The 19,845-nt window shown below is 39.9% G+C and overlaps 1 protein-coding gene across 1 annotated transcript; it reads left to right on the top strand.

The window, feature by feature from the left end:
- The first annotated feature begins 11,312 nt into the window (after positions 1-11,312).
- On the top strand, positions 11,313-19,606 carry atad1a (ATPase family AAA domain containing 1a). Its single transcript, XM_031300846.2, has 10 exons — positions 11,313-11,414; positions 13,324-13,524; positions 13,745-13,843; positions 13,945-14,065; positions 15,464-15,664; positions 16,201-16,307; positions 17,583-17,672; positions 18,134-18,184; positions 18,314-18,486; positions 19,242-19,606. The coding sequence occupies exons 2-10, from the start codon at positions 13,351-13,353 to the stop codon at positions 19,369-19,371; spliced, it is 1,146 nt and encodes a 381-aa protein (XP_031156706.1). The 5' UTR covers positions 11,313-11,414; positions 13,324-13,350; the 3' UTR covers positions 19,372-19,606.
- The last annotated feature ends 239 nt before the right edge of the window (positions 19,607-19,845 follow it).

Genomic DNA, 19,845 nt, shown 5'->3' with positions numbered 1-19,845 from the left:
CCGGAGCTCTGAATGGTAGAGGATAGCTACAGATTTATTTATTTAAGATGTATTGGTGGTATTTACCTCAAAAGCACATTAAGCTAAAAGCAAGGTGACTTCTTCGGACTTGCGAGTGCTGTCAAATCGATCGTAGCCTATGCGGTTTGCTCACATAGCCTAGTGGTGTGGTGGTGAAGTGCAGTCATGCTGCGTTCATGAGCGTAGGGTAGGCTCAGGTCTACGTCCCGTAGTAGCCTATATTTTATATTTTAATTTAACGTCTTTAATGGTAAGAGACCACACAGGGATGGATAATGAGCGTTGTTTAAGATCAAATTACAATGCCACATATTAGATGTGAGAGACCCCCTCAGATTTTTGACTTTGTTGCTTTCATGGGAGCCAGTCCTTACTCTATGGGAGCTCGGCCCCCTCTGGCGCCCACGTTATTCGAGCACTGCCAGAGACACAAAATAACACCCCAAATCCCAGAAAAAGGGATTTTTTTCATAATATGGGCACTTTTAAGAGATATCGATAATTTGCTCAATCCAGCTTTATGTCATGGCAGTGCGGGCAGTGTGTGTAAATGAACGCTGTTTGGCTTTCATCTGTGGCTAAAGCGCACAAAGCTCGTAGCAAAGGAGGGCCGTGTGGAGGAAAGCCACACACTGCCCACATTGCCATGACACAGATTGTAATTCCGGAAAAGTATTGAATCAACATCATTGAACAAAAATAATATAAATTCTTATATAAGCAAAATCATTCAGCACAAAATTAAGTAAATTACTTGAAGAAACATTTTATAACTATTTTACCTTAAAATAACAGCTTCCGAATCATTTTGATTCTACAATTACTTGTAACAGGGAGAATGGTGGATCTATCATTCCCTCTGCGCCCCGATCGCCTGTTCTCACCAAGGGGGTAAGCTTCTCCTTGGACCGCGTAGATCCTATGGCGCCATTTTGATGCTACCAAGCCATCACCTCCCGTTAGCATCCCATTGACTGCCATTCATTTTGGCGCCACTTTGACAGCGAATAACTTTACATCTGAAGCATTTAAAGACTCTATTTGTCCATTGTTTATTTCTAAAGAAACACAACGGTCCATGTACTTGGTGGCCAACGGATTTTCGTTTTGAAAGGAAAAAAACAAAAACGAAAAATGGCCAGTTTCCCAATTACCATTAGTAAATAGGAAAACAAAAAACGGAAAACAACCCATTATTCGTTTTTTGTTTTGATATTAAAAAACGGAAAACGAAAAACAATCTCGTTATCCGATTTTCTTTGATGTATTTGTAGATGGAACTCGGAAATTAAAATGTGTGTATAAATCTTATTCCTTTGTCAGTACCCGATCCGTACCGCCTGTAAAATCCGTTCTGTGCGCTGCCTGATCAGTTCTACGCTTGCGCGAACACCGGCAAACTTCACAGCTCTATGCACGCATTGGAGTAAGGATGTTTGGACACGGAAGAAAACATTAGACAGTGACAGTAGACCGTTATGATGGCAAAGATGAAGTTTACAAGGTGTTTTCTGGAGTTGCCTAAAGTATCTGTTAATGATATACGGAGGGTCGTCCGGCCATCCAGTACAACACCATGTAGCAAATTAAATAAAGGCTTCAAATTTTACGTTTCGTAATTTCTTTGCAACTTTGAAGGTAATTTGCTATCGCTAGCTAGCCTGAGCTAGAAGCCTTGCTTTGGTGTTTTAAAAATCATGACTCCGTCCTGCTTCAGGTTAACCATCTTTTAAATAAAGTTTAAGCATGTGTATACCTCTCACTGTGTTTGTACTTTTATGAAAGTATCAGGTAAAAACAGGGCTACAAATGAGATCTCTGTGAGAGACCAGCTAACTCCTAGCAAACTATTATGTAGCTCAATGCTGGACATTTCACCCCTAATTCCGGTCACTTTACTGTATTTGTATTTGTTTAGTATTTGGTTTAGAAGCCTTTATTGGTGATTTTTTACGGTACAAAGTCCTGCTACATACGTACATAGCTAGCTATATATGCTCCGCTATGTCGCGTTAGCATGCAGCTACAATAGTTAGCTATGAGTATGCTAACGTTAGATTGTAGTGGAACGAAGCAGCACTTTCTAACGTCAAAAATTGCGGACCAAACACTACACAATCGGACATGTTTCAGCAGGAATGTGACCCGGAATTGGGGAGAATTTAACAACATTGCCAGCTAAGATGACCGTTAGCATGTAGCTACTATAGTGTTTACTGCCGTTAGCATGTAGCTACTATAGTGGTATACAGCAGTGGTGGCTGGGAGAGCTGTCATCCCATCTTCAAAAGGACACTTATGTACGTTTACACTTCATCGCATTAATAATAGACAGTCTATGGTTATTAGTCAAGACGAAGTATTAGGTAAAAACATTAACGTAAACAACACAACAACGATGTCGCTACACGGTTTTGGATCAGTGACAAGTTTCGAATGTTTGTAGCTATGACTATTGTATAATAAAGATTTAATAAAAAAAGATTTAATAAAAAAGTTGTAATGTTTGGTCGTAAAGTGTTGACACATGTTACTTATATACAGTTTATCGTGCAGGCAGAACGGATCGTGTACCGACAGGGACATTGTTAGTTTTCTACTACGTAATTATGCGCATGCACAGAACGGATCTTACAGGCGGTACTGGCCAATAAATGCTATTGAAGGGCGGGTCTTGGCGTGGCGGGAGTAACTTCCGGGTCACAAAAAAAATACCAATGCAAAATTAAAGAATACGACTTATACACACATATTTTAATTTCCGAGTTCCATCTACAAATACATCAAAGACAATCGGATAACGAGATTGTTTTTCGTTTTCCGTTTTTTAATATCAAAACAAAAAACGAATAATGGGTTGTTTTCCGTTTTTTGTTTTCCTATTTACTAATGGTAATTGGGAAACTGGCCGTTTTTCGTTTTTGTTTTTTTCCTTTCAAAACGAAAATCCGTTGGCCACCAAGTACACGGACCCATGTAGCAGTCATGCACCCTCAGGGACTGAGAAGCTTGTAGCTTCGTGAAAATGAACAAACTGCATTCATCTTGTCTTTATCTTCACCTAAACTGATAGTATAAAACATGCTTTCACATTTAAGTCACAACACAAAGCAGTTTAATCCCTAGTCCTCTCAGGAAACAATTTCTTAAATGCCATTGGAGGGTCACAAAAAAATAGATGTACGAGTTGTTTGGCATTGTAAGATGTCCACTTCTATTATAATGAATTTTCTATTTGTCAGAGAATGCCCATGCTAGTAGTGTAAATGAAAATAGCAGATAGAAAATAGAAGTTTTGGGGAAATTAAAATGGTATTATGAGATGACATTCTCATTTTAATTTTGTCAGCCGATTGCTTCAATACACTTTCATTCTGCAAAAAAGGGTATCACCAGGACACACGTGTCTTTAAAAAATTTGGTTTAAGATGTAACACATTTGCAACCACATATGCTCAGTTTTAACTGATCGACTAGATGTTAACACCACACAGAATTTGGAGCAGAATATTTTCTGTTTCTTCTCCGTACAATACTGCACCGACAGTGATAGCTTTAAAGATTTCTTTTTATAATATACATTGTAATGCTGCTGCTCTCAATGATAAAACCCAAGTTATGCTGTGTTATGTCATGTTATGTGAAGATGTAGCCTCTACATTTTTTAGCAATACCAATCTTGACATTAGAAGCTGCATTTGTAGTATATCATAGCACTGTGCAATGCCCTATAAACTGTTGCGCAGCTACTACTGGTTATACTTCAAGGAGGGATAATATAAAATGTTGCTATCCTTATAGAACCTCAACTTACACCCATGATCAGTTGAGAAGAGGTCATAGTTTGACTTAGATTTAATCCTGAACTTCACTGCACTGCTGTCAGCATTCATTATCATTGTTTATTATATTTAATATTATCAATTACTTTGATAAACATTATTACACAGAAAGCCAGCATGGTTTGTTTTGGCTGTTAACAAAATGGAACTGCACTGCTATATGTGTTTGAATGAACACTCACCACATTCTACTTCAGCACATTTCTCTTTATTCTACTATTATTCTTGTATTGTATTTTACTATTTTTATTCAAGGCATTAAAGAACAATAAACAATTATTAACTATCACTATAGATTTTTATTGAAAGCGGCTTTAATCAACGCATTTATTCTGACAATAACTACTCAGCAGTTTCCTCTCAGCTCTGTGGAGCTGCTTAGTGTCTTTCAGCTCATTGTTTTGGTTTTACAGCCTGTAAATGTACTGTTTCTTTTCAGCTGCTGCTAGCAGAGCTTGAAAAAAAACACACACACTGTGCCAGTACGCAGCAAACAAAGCAACTAGCTGCAGTTTGCTGTTAAAGAGATATTTCCCACAGGAGGTAGGGGAACATCAAACTAAATAGAAATCCTTCTTTCACTACAAATATACATGTACAGTGTAGCCCATCCAGTATGTATGGTTATATATATATAGACAAAACTATATCACCTGTGACTGAGGGTGTCTAGCCTGAACCCAAGGTGTTATTTGGTAGGGTTTTTAATCAGCCAAAGTAAATGTTGTCTCCGGATCCCCAGGTGGTGCGGAGAAGGAGGATGGAGGGGGGGAAATGGGAGGGTGCAGGCAGTGACAGTGATGTCCCTTCTTCCATTAGCCAATCCTGGTATGATGGAGACAATGCTAAATCTCCTGATGGAATCTCTGCAGCGCCACCAATGGGCTCCATGCACGCAGCCAGCCAACTCCATCATCCGTTCTCCCAAATTAATTATAATGGAGAAAATGGCTTGCACTGGCCAATTGTTTTCACTCAACGAGACAAGTCTCACACGCTCTGAACTTAAACGTCCTCCTTGTCAGAGGACCTCTGCCATTCCACACACCGATGCCGTTGTTCTCACACCTATGCACACACCAGCATCTTCCGCCTGACACGCCTGGTGCTTTTCTTATTAGAGTCTACCTGAGGAATAGGGGCTGTTTGCTTCAATTTAATCTCCATGTCTCTGAATGCTTCATTCCAGGTGGAGATTGTGCTTGTGCTACATTGAAGCAATAGTTCAACATTTAACACTATGTGTTAATTGGTGAACTTTAAGGGAGTTGGTAGGTGGATATTTTTACGTTTGGACACAGTCAGGTTAGCTGTTTCCCCCTACTTTCAGTAGTTATGCTAAACTATGCTAAATTAATATTCTGCTTGCTCTAGCTACATATTTAGGGTACAGACAAGCCAAAAAGCCAATTTGTGTTATTCCCCCAATCGCAAACTGAACCTTTAAATCAGAGTGGAAATAATAAGAATAGAATAGGCAGTGTACAAAACCACAAGGATTTTAAATTATGGGTCTAATTAAATTAATCGTGATGACTCTGGTAAAGGCCACACGCCGAAATGCTTTTGTCTAACAATGAAGTTGATGTGCATACTACAAGTGTTGCTGGAGTTTTACCATCTCATTAAAACAACTAAATATTCAGACCATCCTAACCCAAACGCAGACGCAGTTACGTCCTCATTTTAGTAGTTTTAAGTGATTTGTTTTAAGCAAAACCCTCATGTTTTACTAACCCTATCTAAGTATTTTTGTTTCCTAAACTTAACTAGATCCATTTCACAACGTTGACTATGTGTTAAAAAACTACGAACATCATGATAAATAGAACAGTTATGTGATTAAAACTGCCATCACGGTCACGTGGTGTTACGGTCACATGTTTAAAATGGCCACCGTGCAACGGTCATATATGTTGTTTTGGGAGTCATTGGCAATCAACCTATTCTGTTGTGTATTTAAAAGGACATGTACAAATATTTTGAAGTACACATGCTACCACATTACAGGAATATCTATATCCAAACATTTAATACCACCTAATGCTCTCCTCTCACTTAGGGTTTTTGGTAAATGTTACCTAGCTTATCCTCCCTCATAAGCTAGTGGTCAAACTGGGGGACCTGGGGCTTCTACATACCACCTGCATGTGGATAAATAGCTTCCTCTCTGACCGCAGACAGAGGGTTAGAGTGGGCCATTGCACATCCACGGCCCTAAGCCTCAGTACCGGCTCTCCCCAGAGCTGTGTGCTGAGTCCATTGCTCTACTCCCTCTACACACACGACTGCACCCCTGTCCACCACAGCAACACCATGGTGAAGTTTGCGGATGACACCATAGTGGTGGGGCTCATCTCCAGGGGGCGGGGCGAGTCTGCCTACAGAGATGAGGTGGAGCGGCTGTCAACATGGTGCAGGGCCAACAACCTGCTCCTCAACACCTCAAAAAGCAAAGAACTCATCATAGACTACAGGAGAAAGGAAACAGAGATCCCAGCATTAATCATCAACGGGGACTGTGTGGAGAGGGTGGCAGATTGCCACATCCTGGGAGTCCACATTGAGGAGAGCCTGTCCTGGAGCGTAAACACCTCTGAGATCTTGAAAAAGGCCCAACAGAGACTGTACTTCCTGAGAATACTCAGGAGGAATAACATCACACAAAGACTGCTGGTGTCCTTTTACCGTGCCTCCATTGAGAGCATACTAACATACTGCATGTGCGTATGGTACACCAGCTGCACAGCAGCACAGAGAAAAAGCTCCAGAGGGTCATCAACATCGCCCAAAAGATCATCGGCTGCTCCCTCCCCACACTGGAAGAACTACACAGTTCCCGTTGTCTCAAAAAAGCCTGTAACATCATAAAGGACACACATCATCCCGGTCACTCCCTGTTTTAACTGCTGCCTTCAGGCAGACGGTACAGATCAATTAATGCAAGGACAAATAGACTCAAACATAGTTTTTATCCCACTGCAATAACCACCCTTAATGCTGCAAAAAATGTGCAGTATGGAAGCTGTGAAATAGATCTATGCAAATGACAGAAAGTATGCATGTCTGTAGTTGTGCAGTATGTTTATACTGATTTTATGCAATGACTGTGTGTTAATACTGTTTTTATGCAATGACTGGATGTGTATGACCATGTGTGTTCATGTATACTGCTAATGCTGCTATGTTTCTATTTATTCTTTTTTAAATAACTCAATGAATTGATGCACTGACTGGAGAGCACTTTAAATTCCGTTGTACATGTGACAATGACAATAAAGACCTATTCTATTCTATTCTATTCTATTCTATTCTATTCTATTCTAAATTGGATTCCAGCTTTATTAGACTAACCAGTCTGAGATACTTCTCAGACACAGTAGCATTTAATCTCTTTAAAATCTGACTCTGTAAAAGAACTGGAATCATTCCAATGAATATATCAAAATTGTCAGAGGTGAAACAAGGAGCAGAGATCAGAGTTTGAAGAGTGAATTAAAATGGAATCTCATAAATGTTATATTTTATTTCCGAATGAATCATCCGATGTCGAGCCCCTGCTGCTGCTGCATTCAATGATGATAGTTACAATGATCACTTAGTCTACTATGGTAATGTGTAATATGAACGCACAAAAGGAACGATACATGGAACAATTGACGTTTTCTTTAATACATCTATTACGCAGGCTCATAATTTCCTCAGGAAACATTCATTAAAGCTGTTCAGTCAATCCAACATAAACTGGGCCAGTTAAATGTCAACAAACATGTTGCATGCGCGTTACCATTTTCATGCCTGAGTGATTATATCATTCAGGGATTTGCACACCAATGGATGGATGTGGATGTGAGCTGAAGTGCACTAGCATGTGGTTTTAAAAGCAGATGAGGAGGACCAGCAGCCTGTCACAGATGACAGGTGAGAACAGACAAGAGAGTTAAAGTAACTATGTGTTATTATGCTACACAATTAGTCGTCTTCCTCGTGTCACTGTTACTAGGTTTAACAATATAATCATTGTCAAGATGTTGACTACCGATACAAAATACTGACTACATCTGCCACCATTATCAGCCCGCTGTCAAACAAAAAAAAAACAAGAAAAAACAAGAAAACTTTTTACTTTTTAAAACTGTATAAAAAAAACAAATCTTCTGTTTTGATGATATGAAATATTTCAGAACATTTGTATTATACCACAAATTTCCACCTCACTGATTCACCTAACAAACTGATTTCCTCTTCAGATCAAGAAGTCTGGAACCTGCCTAATCTATATGCATGAATAGGGAATGCATAGCCTTCTCCCCCGTCTCAGGTGATGGAGGAGAAGGAGAACACAAATTATTACTCTTTCTTTAAGCAGTTTTTTTCTTATGCTGTATCCATGGTGGGGCCCACGGAGTTGAGAAAGTTGGAGAAAGTTGTCAGTCTGGAACTACTGTACAGCTGTAATCATCTTTTTCTGGCGTGTCGACTTGCGTGACTTACCTTGGCAGATCGAACAAAGAGTGCAGGATGCCCGAAGAAGCCTCAGCACCATGTGAAATCCCTTTGTTGAGCGATATTGAGTCTCAACCAGACATCCCTTCTTTCATGTATCTATCGTCTTCTCATCCTTCTGTTTTTTCATCTATGCCAAATGACAATAATAGGCTTATTTGTCATATAATAGACATGAATCATTTATACGCCCCTGAACAGTTGGCAGCTGATGATGCCAAACAGTGCAACCAGGAAGCAGAGTGGCAGGAAGGGCAATAGTTGAATGCACTACATTGTGTTGTGGAATTTTTAACAGCAACTGATCTATGAAGCATTAATAAAAAATAAAAAAAAAGTATAAAACATCAATCAAGCTATTAGTTATGATTTATTGTGCAAACCCTTTATAACTCCTGACTTAGTAGAAAGTGGTGCCATATTAATAATACAAATTAATAATTAAACTCAGCCACTACAGAATAAACCACAAAGACAGTCCACTTCTGTTGAAAAGTGGATATACTCAGATGAGTGGTCTACTTCCAGCACTTAGTGTTTTCAAAAATAAATCCTTTGATTCCTCTGGGTAACAGGCAAATAAATAATCCACTTCCAAATGATTATTTATCCTGCAGGAGATTATATCTCTTCCTGGGAGATCTAAAAGGTAATTAACTGCTGTGTGGGCCAACATTTACTGAATTGTTAAATGTTCAAATTCGTTCAGTTAAAAGGTAGATACACACTCACTTAAAGGATTATTGGGAACACCTGTTAAATTTCTTGTTAATGCGATTATCTAATCAACCAATCACATGGCAGCTGCTTCAATGCATTTAGGGGTGTAGTCCAGATCAAGACAATCTCCTGAACTCCAAACTGAATGTCAGCAGAAGACCCCACCAGGTACCACTCATATCCACTAAAAATAGGAAAATGAGGCTACAATTTGCACGAGCTCACCAAAATTGGACAGTTGAAGACTGGAGAAATGTTGCCTGGTCTGATGAGTCTCGATTTCTGTTGAGACATTCAGATGGTAGAGTCAGAATTTGGCGTAAACAGAATGAGAACATGGATCCGTCATGCCTTGTTACCACTGGGCAGGCTGGTGGTGGTGCTGGTGTAATGGTGTGGGGGATGCTATCCTATCAATATGGGCCAACATTTCTAAAGAATACTTCCAGCACCTTGTTGAATCAATGCCACAAAGAATTAAGGCAGTTCTGAAGGTGAAAGGGGGTCAAACACAGTATTAGTATGGTGTTCCTAATAATCGTTAGGTAATAATCTTTAGGTGAGTGTATAGTCACTGCCCAGTAGTCACACAAATGAAAGAATGGCAAATTATAACCTGGCTAGTACCCCATTGAAAGGGAATCATAACTTATGTGGCAAAACAATCAGTTGCCAGCCTGTTTTCTCCTAAGACTGCAGCTTGTGAAAGCTGCAGCACCAGAGAGCTTTATTTCAGCGTTGGCATGGTAGAGGTTTTGGTCTTATCCATTTGAGAGTGGTTGTTTTTGTGCGAGCCGTTGTGGGAGCCCCGGCTGCACTTTGCACATACACAAGCCTGCGCTTTCATGCCCAGACCCATCAAAATGGCCCTGTCAAGCTGCTATCTCATGGGACTTGCTGCTGCAGTACAGGGGGATTAAAGCTTATTATGAAGCATTTTCACAGCCAAAGGTGTGGGAAATAGCAGCCTGTGTGCCCTACTATGACAGGAACTACTACGACTACCATTGTGGTCACTGTTCCACTATCTTTATTATGACTATTATTGCCACCATTCATCACAACCCCAACCGGTGCCGTCAGACACCGCCTACCAAGAGTCTGGGTCTGTCCGAGGTTTCTTCCTAACAAAAAAGGGAGTTTTTCCTCGCCACTGTCGCAATAGCTACTGCTAATGCTTGCTCTTGAGGCAACCACTGTAATAGTTGGGGCTTCATAAACTACAGAGTGTGGTCTAGACCTACTCCTAATCCTAATCTGTAAAGTGTCTCAAGATAACTCTTGTTATGATTTGATACTATAAATAAAATTGAATTGAATTGAATTGTGCCATTTTCACAACAAGGATGAACTTAACTTTGCTGGACACTTAAACTGTGCTGTGCAGAATGGAATTTTGCATCCAATTTGGACAACTAATTGGTCTATAAAGAGGGAGAGGTTTTGAAGTTTTTAATCAACACAAATGAACCTGCAAAAAAGAAAAAGAAATAGAAAAGACAATCCCCCTTTTCTAGCACATTGTTCAAAATCCAGTTAATTATGCTTACAGAGAAGTGTGGTAAACTGGGCCCGAGTGTACTACATCTCCTGTGGACTGTGAGGTGAATGATACAATGGAAACGGTTATTGTTTATTTTTGTATTCAGGTTGATGTAAGAGCTGTAACAACATTTTCAAATTTTGCACACAATCTGATAAATTGCTTGTAGGAGGAGTCCATTTGTTACAGTCTTATCTTTGAGGCTGCTGTTAAGAAGACTGAAATATTTGCATGAGACAGCACTGGAAATAAGTGGAAAACAAACTTTATTATTTCCATGAACTGTAGTCTACCAAAACATTGTAGTTTATTACACGTTGTGGCATAATGGGCAAAAAAGTATATACATTTAAATAGCTTTAAGCATATTTTGCATACATATTAACACATTTTAAAATAAGTGTTTTTATGATACATATTATTGATTACATAAATTAATATAAAAATTCAAAAATTCCCTACTGATTTTCTTTCTTCAAAATGTCCCTCAAAGGTGCAATGCCACATGCACATTTAAGCACCAGTAAACAATAAATGGTTGCCAGTCCAAATACTGCGCACTACTTTTTTCACCTACTTCTACCTGCCGTAGTAATGGAGATGCTGTCCATGGTGCTGATATTATCTGTGTGCAAGCATTGCCCTCCAGTGGCTGACTGTGGCTAGGTGGGTAGAAACAAATCCCGGAACTAAAGTGTTTGTTCCTACCCGAGTTACAAAGCGTAATGCACCTTAAATGCCAGTGTTTTCAGCGTTATTCAGTAGCATTTCGCTGTTCTTTAGTAAGTATGACTCTTTTGTCTTTTATCTGACAAGGGGCGTTACATGTATGTGTGACAGCAAACAGAGTATGGGTAAAATGTACAAAGCCCTTAGGTTTATATAAACATTTCACGATGCTAAAATGACTGTTTGGTGCTTGCTAATTTCAGCTTCGTTAGCATAGACTGTATAGTCTAGCTATGTTCGTTAGCTTTAGCTTGCCTGGAGATGCTAACTGACGAATTAATAGGATTTCTTTCTCGGTAGTAAACCATACCGTAAAATAGCGACCTTGTGTTGGTATGTAAGGTTAAATGACCTCAGCTCAATTAGCGTTAGTAGCAAATATTGTTACCAAGTGACATACGGGTTAGCTTCTGATTGGGAGAACTATCTGACGCCAGAAATTTAAACAAGCTCCACAGCACAAATGTTTAGGACCATACCTCATTGCACCATTTCTTATTATTATTATTATTATTATTATTATTATTATTGTATTACCTCAAAAATATGCTTAACCATTAATGGCGAATCAACCCGTGTCATGCATCAATTCGGCATACGTCTTATCCAACAAGGAGTATGGTAAGTTTAGTATGGTTAAAGAAATGTAAATTTAATGATTTGGTTTAACCTACTCACTGCCATTCACGATGTATTTTGATGGTCAGCCAGGAGCAATTGGTATGGGTAAAATGTGATTTACACTTGCAATATTGCCATTTAATTACAGAAATGCACTGCAAAGCAACATAAATTGTGTGATTTGTTAAATCAAGCAACATGGGATTCTAGTTCCCACCACAGGGTGGAGCATAGTGTTTTCCCTACCATTGTTTTGGGGAGCCCCCCCTGAAAGAATGACAAAATTATATAATTATGCTATATATTTAAAAAAAAAAAAAAAACGGATGCCAAGATAAAGATATGTTTTCACATTTACAGGCAATTCGCTTCTCGTTCCTCTCCTTAAAAGTTCAATTAATTTTAATGAATGTTATGGGCTGGCTACATTGCACTTGTAACGTATGCGGAGCGGACGTTCCAACACTAGGCTTACACTTAAACTGGTATGAGAGCAGCGCGTAGAGGTGCGAATGCTCCGCGGAGCGTAAAAATAGGACAGTCTTCTATTCATATATTTTGTGATATTAAGTGATGTGACACGTTTTTTAGGCTACAACATTTTTTGTCCCATACAGCAAACATCTCCTCACTGTCTGCTAGCTGACTGTCCCCTGAACCCACTGTAAAACAAAAACGCGGTCTCTGTCAAGAAGGAGCTGGTTGAGCCATCACTGCAGCAGCATTAGCCAGTAGGCTACTTCCACAATGCACGTTCATGACTCAACCAACTCCTCCTTGTCAGTTATTGGCTGGAACACTGTTTGTTATGGTTCATGGTGCAGGTTGGCGCAGTTTGTTTTTGTTGCCGTTTGTGGAGCCTGGGCTGTCTACATAGACCACGTTTTTTTTTACAGTGTGTTCAGGGGACAGGCAGCTAGCGGATAGTGAGGAGATGTTTGCTGTATGTGACGAAAAATGTTGTAGCCTAAAAAATGCGTCACATCACTTAGAGCACCTTTCGTTTGACCATCACTACCTGCATCCTCTGATAACAGCTGATGTTTCACAGCGCTGTGCCAGCTCAAAAAACTGAAGAAACAACAACAATCCCAAAGCAAAAGCTCCTACGCCGTGTGCGCGCAGCATGTTTAGCCAGTTAAAACATACATTCCGCGGCACGTACGCTCTGCTAACGGTCTGCATACGTTCAATGTAGCCAAAGTTGCGCAACCTTGCCCCTATTTTCAACTGTTTCCAACTGTTGCTAAATAGTTGTGTGATATGTAAGTCAATGTTGTTTTTATTTATTTTCAGAAATTATGATTCTTATCTTCTCTGTTACACATTTTTTTTACCCAGCTAATGGACTGACATCAGCTATCAGAGATGCTGCTTAAGGATATTCCCAAAGAGGCCCTGATGCGGCCGTTGTCCAGGAATGAAGTGGTGGGCATGTTGTTGAGGTTGACCATCTTTGGCGCAGCAACCTACTACAGCATCAAATGGGTTGTAGACGCTATGGACCCTACCTCCAAACAGAAAAACCAAGCCAAGAAAAGGGTATATTGAACATATTAAACTAAACTAAACTAAGCAGCACATAACAAACATTTACAGTATATTATGTAAGATCAAGGTGGACATAGCCATTTGTCCGAGTTCTCTGCTGTCAGTGTAGCAGATATGATTAAGAAATGAAAGGAATGACTGGAGCAGCATTTTGCACACCATCAGTTATCCTTTGGTGTCTTCAGCTGAGTTGTGCGTCTCCTCTCTACAGGCAGAACAACTGATGAAGAGGATTGGCATTGAGGGCGTCAAACTAACAGAGTATGAGATGAACATTGCAGTTCATCTAGTTGATCCTCAAACTATGAAGGTAACGGCTGTAATTCTTATCCATGACATTGAGGTTATCAAGTGTCGTGACATTTCTACCCTTTTTATCATTGCACTTCATTATAATCTGCCTTCCTGTAGGTGTCCTGGAGAGATATAGCAGGTCTGGATGAGATTATCAATGAGCTGCAAGACACAGTCATCCTGCCCTTTCAGAAAAGACACCTTTTGGCTGGATCCAAACTCTTTCAGCCTCCTAAAGGTACCGCAGCATGTCATCTAATCAGCTATTTAATGGTCAAATTTGACACATAATCTTTAAGGTTCATGCTAACACTATAGGATCAAATAAGATGAACTTCTTATAGTAATTGTGAGTGATGTATTAATGGATTGGAAACTACACACTGATGGCAGGCGTTATTTCATCTTCAGTGCTTCTTTAATTTAAATTTAATCTTCAGTTTTTGTTCAACTTTAATTTTAAGGAGTTTTCATCCACATTAGGTCACCTGTTAAGAAATTCTTTTTACCCAATTTGTCAGTTTTGGGGAAGAGATGTTTTATTTCATTAATCGTTATTTCAACTCACTGCACACTTCTAACAAAACACTTGACACTAATTATGAGATGTGATCTGTAGAGTAATAATACACGTTTCATGATCGAACAGGAGCAGTAACAAGGGAAAATCTTATACTACATGCCCCCTTCTCACAATAAATAATTCAAATGCTGTTGATGGTCTGCTAATACTGTCAGCAGACACTTGGTTTCTTAACTGATGACCTACCAGACCTGTACTAAGGCCAGCTTAATGTCTTACTTATTTCAGATTTTTCTTTTGCCTTTAGTATGCTTTGTAGTGAAATATGTGTTATGCTGAATTGAGGTCAAAGGACTGACTTGAGGAACACTATTTTGCCATACAATCTACTTGGTTACTTTTTTTCTGTATGTTCAGGGTCACCCTGCTTCTTTAGGTCTACTAAGAATGCATAGTCCCTGTGATTTAGATTTAAGTATCCAAGAGCTGCTGCTTGAAAGTAGGAAGCGACTTTTGTAACGGGAGCAACACTGTTAACTCAGTATGGAACTGAAAAGTGCTGAAGAAAGTTAGCCTTTTAAGCTCACGGTCAATATTTATTTCTTAATATATAACAAAAACAATGTCAACCAAGTCGGCGTTGAAATTTCTGACTGCGCTTTCTTTCACAAATGCTAATAATTTGAGTTGAAATGCATCAATGGCACGCTAACTGGGTTTTATGATTCATGACTTTGACAAACTACAGATATTAGAATTTGTTATAAAGCCCATCGGTTTGTTTATTAGCCATTCTCTTTCTCATTATTGTTAGAAAGTCATTTGGTGCATTATGCCTCCATTTAGAGCTATGTGCCCAAATGCACCCAGCACTATTTCACACAACTATCACAATAGTTGATATGAGTCACAATATACAGGTATAATAAGGTATATAAACTGTTAAATCATGTAAAATGTATTGTTTTGCTCAAACAGGATGTATTTTATAAACGTACACATGGGATTTAATATATGCTTGAAGTCTACTAATTGTAGTATTTCAAACAAAAACATAACCGGAGGTTGAAAGAAACAGTATTTCTTAATTTTGTTAATATTTTGTCCTTGCAGGTGTTTTATTGTTTGGTCCTCCGGGATGTGGGAAGACCATGATCGCCAAGGCAACAGCCAAAGCCTCGGGCTGCAAGTTTATCAACCTTCAGGCATCCACGCTGACCGACATGTGGTACGGCGAATCGCAGAAGCTGACTGCTGCGGTCTTCTCATTGGCTGTCAAAATCCAGCCCTGCATCATCTTCATTGATGAGATGGGTGAGTTTGATTACTTTGGAAATGCATTAGTTTATTACACTGTTAGATGTGATTCAGCTTTATTTTTACTCAAGCAGAATGTATTTCAAACAGCTGATACTGATATTGTTATGATGTTTTTACAGTTTTCATACCAACAAAAAAAAATCAAGGGTTTTTGACAGAAATACAATTTTGTCAGGCTGGAAAAGCAACTAAAGCAGCATTGGAAACCTTTCTTTTTATAGGTTTGCAGCTCCTTAAAGCATATTCAGTCTTAGCACTTTAACAGATGTCTAATTATAATGTCCCCTCTATCAGTGTAGACAAATTTCAAAGCCTGACGCTGTGAGCCCCAATTGCTTTTATCATTCTAGTACCAAAAATGCTAAATTCTCATGTGCAATTTATATAATAAAAGTGTAATACTAAGTGTCTGTTTATCGATACAGCATTGTCACTGTATATCGCGATACTATGCTATATCGAGGAGCAGATGAGTTTTGTGTAAATGCTGTCTTCATCCTTGTTTTTGCTCCTTGTCTCTTGTTTGTTAGAGTCATTCCTGAGGAACCGTTCCAGCCTGGACCATGAGGCCACAGCCATGATGAAGGCCCAGTTCATGAGCCTGTGGGACGGCCTGGATACTTCCTCAACCACCCAGGTAACACAACCAAAGGACTGACAACCTCAGCCTGTCAGTCAGTCAATAGGACATAGTGAGCGCAGTGGTGCCTGCCTGTAACACAGGAAGTCTAACGTTAACCCATACCGTGACAGCTTTCACCTCGCCGTTATATACGCTGTCTGCGTGGAGTTCTGAAAAGTGTAAACACACTTGCAACCGCTTTACCAGCATTGCTGTGACACTGTGACTTTAACAAAGTCGACGTTGTTTCGCTCCGTCGGCACCACAGCTGTGCGTGTGCGTGCGTGTGTGTGTGTGTGTCGGCAGTCGGAGCTCCACTCTCTGTCAAGATGCAGAGACGTCAGATAAGCTCGCGCTTATGCGCTCTCGGTACCAAAATTTGGCACCGTTTGATTTAAAGTGAATCCGTCCTCGGTAGTACCGACATGCCAATAGTTAAGCGTGTCTTGCTAAGGCGGCCGCCTAAGCTGCAAAGTGCTGCGGGAAACCCTGTACTTGGTTTACAGCTGTAACTTTATGCACACCAGTCACGGTAATTGTGTCCTACGCTGTGTCGCGCATCTCTGTGATAGTCAGTCAATCAAAAGTTTGCCGTAAACAAACATTCAGTGCAAAGTCTATTATCCGTCCTCGTTGGCAACAAATGCATTGGATTTATGCTTAGTTATGTGTGCACGCAATTTAAATGGCCATGAAGTTTAGCATGAGTCATACCTCCTACGTTGGGCTCCGTGCGATAATCCAGCGATCCAATGCTGGACAGCCTGTAACGTTAGCATTAGCACGTACAGTAGCTCCTGCGTGTCTTTACACAAGCAGCTGACCGCAAACGTCCTTTAGCGTAGCAGAAATCCAAACGGCTACAGGCAGCTCTCCTCCCGAATGTTTCGTGGCTTTTAAATAAAGTTCAAAATGACCGTGGGTTTTGACTAATTTTGCCAGTGACTGTGCTACAGATCTATGCTGTTAGTGACAAAACCACATGATCAGCGACTAGTCGTCTTTAAGCTCAAAACATCATTGTGGAGGAGTAAAGTCGACTAGTCCATGCAACCCCTAGTACGTACCAGATTAAGTACATCCCAGATTAAGTCCCACTTTTCTAATGACGAGAAATCCTACCCAATACTGTTTATTTTGAAGACGCTTAAACTTTACTAAATCTAAACCTACATTGCATGCAGGATATCGTTCCTGTTCCACATGGTGCCTGTCCTGTGTTTGAAGAGTTAATGCAATAGGTGGTTTTGACGGCATAATGTATTCACATTGTGATTCTAATGATTGTAGGTGATGGTGATGGGAGCCACAAACAGGCCACAGGACGTGGATCCAGCCATTCTGCGCAGGATGCCTACCACTTTTCATGTTGGCCTGCCAGTAAGACACGTACACACATACCCTAGCACAAACAGTTGTCATCTATGAAAAGTAAATTAATACACATGAATTTATATGGTATGTAATATGTTGGAAGAATCACATTTACTGTCAAATGTTTGGGGCAGTTTTATCCCAGAATAAATTCAAGTGAAATTAATATATTTGTAATACAGTACAATAAACAGCACCTAATCATGTCAGATATAAATATATGTAAGCTGTTGATGCAGGAGAAAACAGTAAATGAGTACAATTATATCTTAAAGCAGTACATGTATTTACACCTAGTGTTTATGTATAATGTGTTCAGGCAGTTGTAATGGCACTTAGGCAGTGTCTAATCATTTGAAAGTCTTTAAACTGGTGATTAGTTGCTAATTGACAGGTGCCTTCTTTTTTTGATTCATAGGTTGCACATTAATATGCTTTGAAGAACCACTGTCCTTCTGTCTTTGCAGAACACAAGACAAAGACAGGACATCCTGAGGCTGATCTTAGCAGGAGAAAATGTAAGATGTGATTTCTTTTTATTCAAGTCAGCTTTTGTCAAATCACATGAAAGTAAATCCGATCCCCCACGAACACACAGGTTAACTCTTTAAATTTGTCTCACGTTGCTGTCCTACTTCTCTACTCAGCTGAGCAATGCCATTAATCTAAAGGAGATTGCTGAGAAGACAGAGGGTTACTCTGGCAGTGACCTCCGGGAGCTTTGCCGCGACGCTGCCATGTACAGAGTCCGGGACTACGTCCGCAAGGAGCAGATGAGGCAGATCGCTCAGCAGCTACAGGACTGCGAGGAGGAGGAAAAGTATGACTCATATTCAAACACCCACAGATTTCATAGCCTTTGGGTCCACTGAGCATCTGTTTGTTTAAATACAGTACCTACCCTAAACAGTCATGGTTAGACAAGTGTGGGTTTTTTGACAGCAATATTATTTTAAGTGATGTATATCCTGGTACTCTCTAACTTTACATTTGACTTAATCTTCCCACAAATGAAACATTCTTTTCAGTTTTCAATGTGATATTAAAAGTTATGAGTGAATACACATTACAATAATTTCAGTTTCAGGCCTCACATACAGAGTCACTGGAGTGTTGATCAACTTCACAAAGTACTGTATGAGATTAAATTGGAAGGTATCTGAGGTAAATCTGGTTGATTTTAAAAGCATATATATATATTTATTTTTATTTTTTTTTTTTTATAAAAGGCTAAATATCTCATCTGTGTAACCCATGCTTCAGTTGTTCCTAAGCAACTAGTAAAATCAGTCTTGGAGCAAGGCACTATTGCTACAAAAATAAAGATTTTTAACTTGTTATGTTCTCAGCACTCTAAACACTAAGGTACTAAGGAATAAAAGAAGGCAGAACACATTGCTGAAGGCTCTCTACAGACATGCAGCCTTACTGTAGTTCTCAGTAATCAATGCACTGAGTTGATCCTGTAGTCTTTTTTTAAAACGCCCATTGAGAAGTTAGTTTGGGTCATAGCTATTGGTAGCTGTGTATAGGTCACTGTGTCTGACCTCTGACCTCTTTTGTCCTTTGCTCCAGACCTGTGGATGAGGACCGGTTGCGGCCAGTCACCCAGCTGGACCTCCTTTTCGGCCTGGACAAGATGAAGGAATCTAAGCGGGCCACCGTCTCCATGTTGCCCATTGTGTCAGAGGTACCCCTGGACTAAACATCAACACTGCACCACGGCGAGAAACATTTTCTTCTCGCTTTTGTCCGCAGTGTGTTCCAACTCACCAACAGAGGCCCCTCCAACATGTCAGAGGTGCAGTTGAAAAAGCCAGAGAGCAGCCATATATTTCTTAACGTTTATTTATCCAGGCAGGGTTTGTTCTGAGCATGCTCCCTTTCAGCACAACCCTGTCACATGTGTACAGTTGCAATACATTTAGAAATCTAATGTCTTACTGACCACTGACGTCGAGTCAATCCGCCTCGTGCATGAAATGTGCGTACACGTTTGCGTACAGTGGCATTCATCAATACTTGTTTTTAGGTAAGATCAAAATTTAAAGGTGCAATATGTAATGCTGACAGCTAGTAAAATTCAAAATGCTGGAGAGAGTCGTCTCCCCCGCCCCCTACTCCCCAGACTCGAAGTTCAAGGATGTTGCCAGGCTGAGACCGCAGCATCCACAACAAT

Source organism: Sander lucioperca, chromosome 2 (assembly GCF_008315115.2).
Source record: "Sander lucioperca isolate FBNREF2018 chromosome 2, SLUC_FBN_1.2, whole genome shotgun sequence".
NCBI lineage: Eukaryota > Metazoa > Chordata > Actinopteri > Perciformes > Percidae > Sander > Sander lucioperca.
Note: the sequence above shows the minus strand (reverse complement) of the source record. Positions and strands in the feature narration are given on the sequence as shown.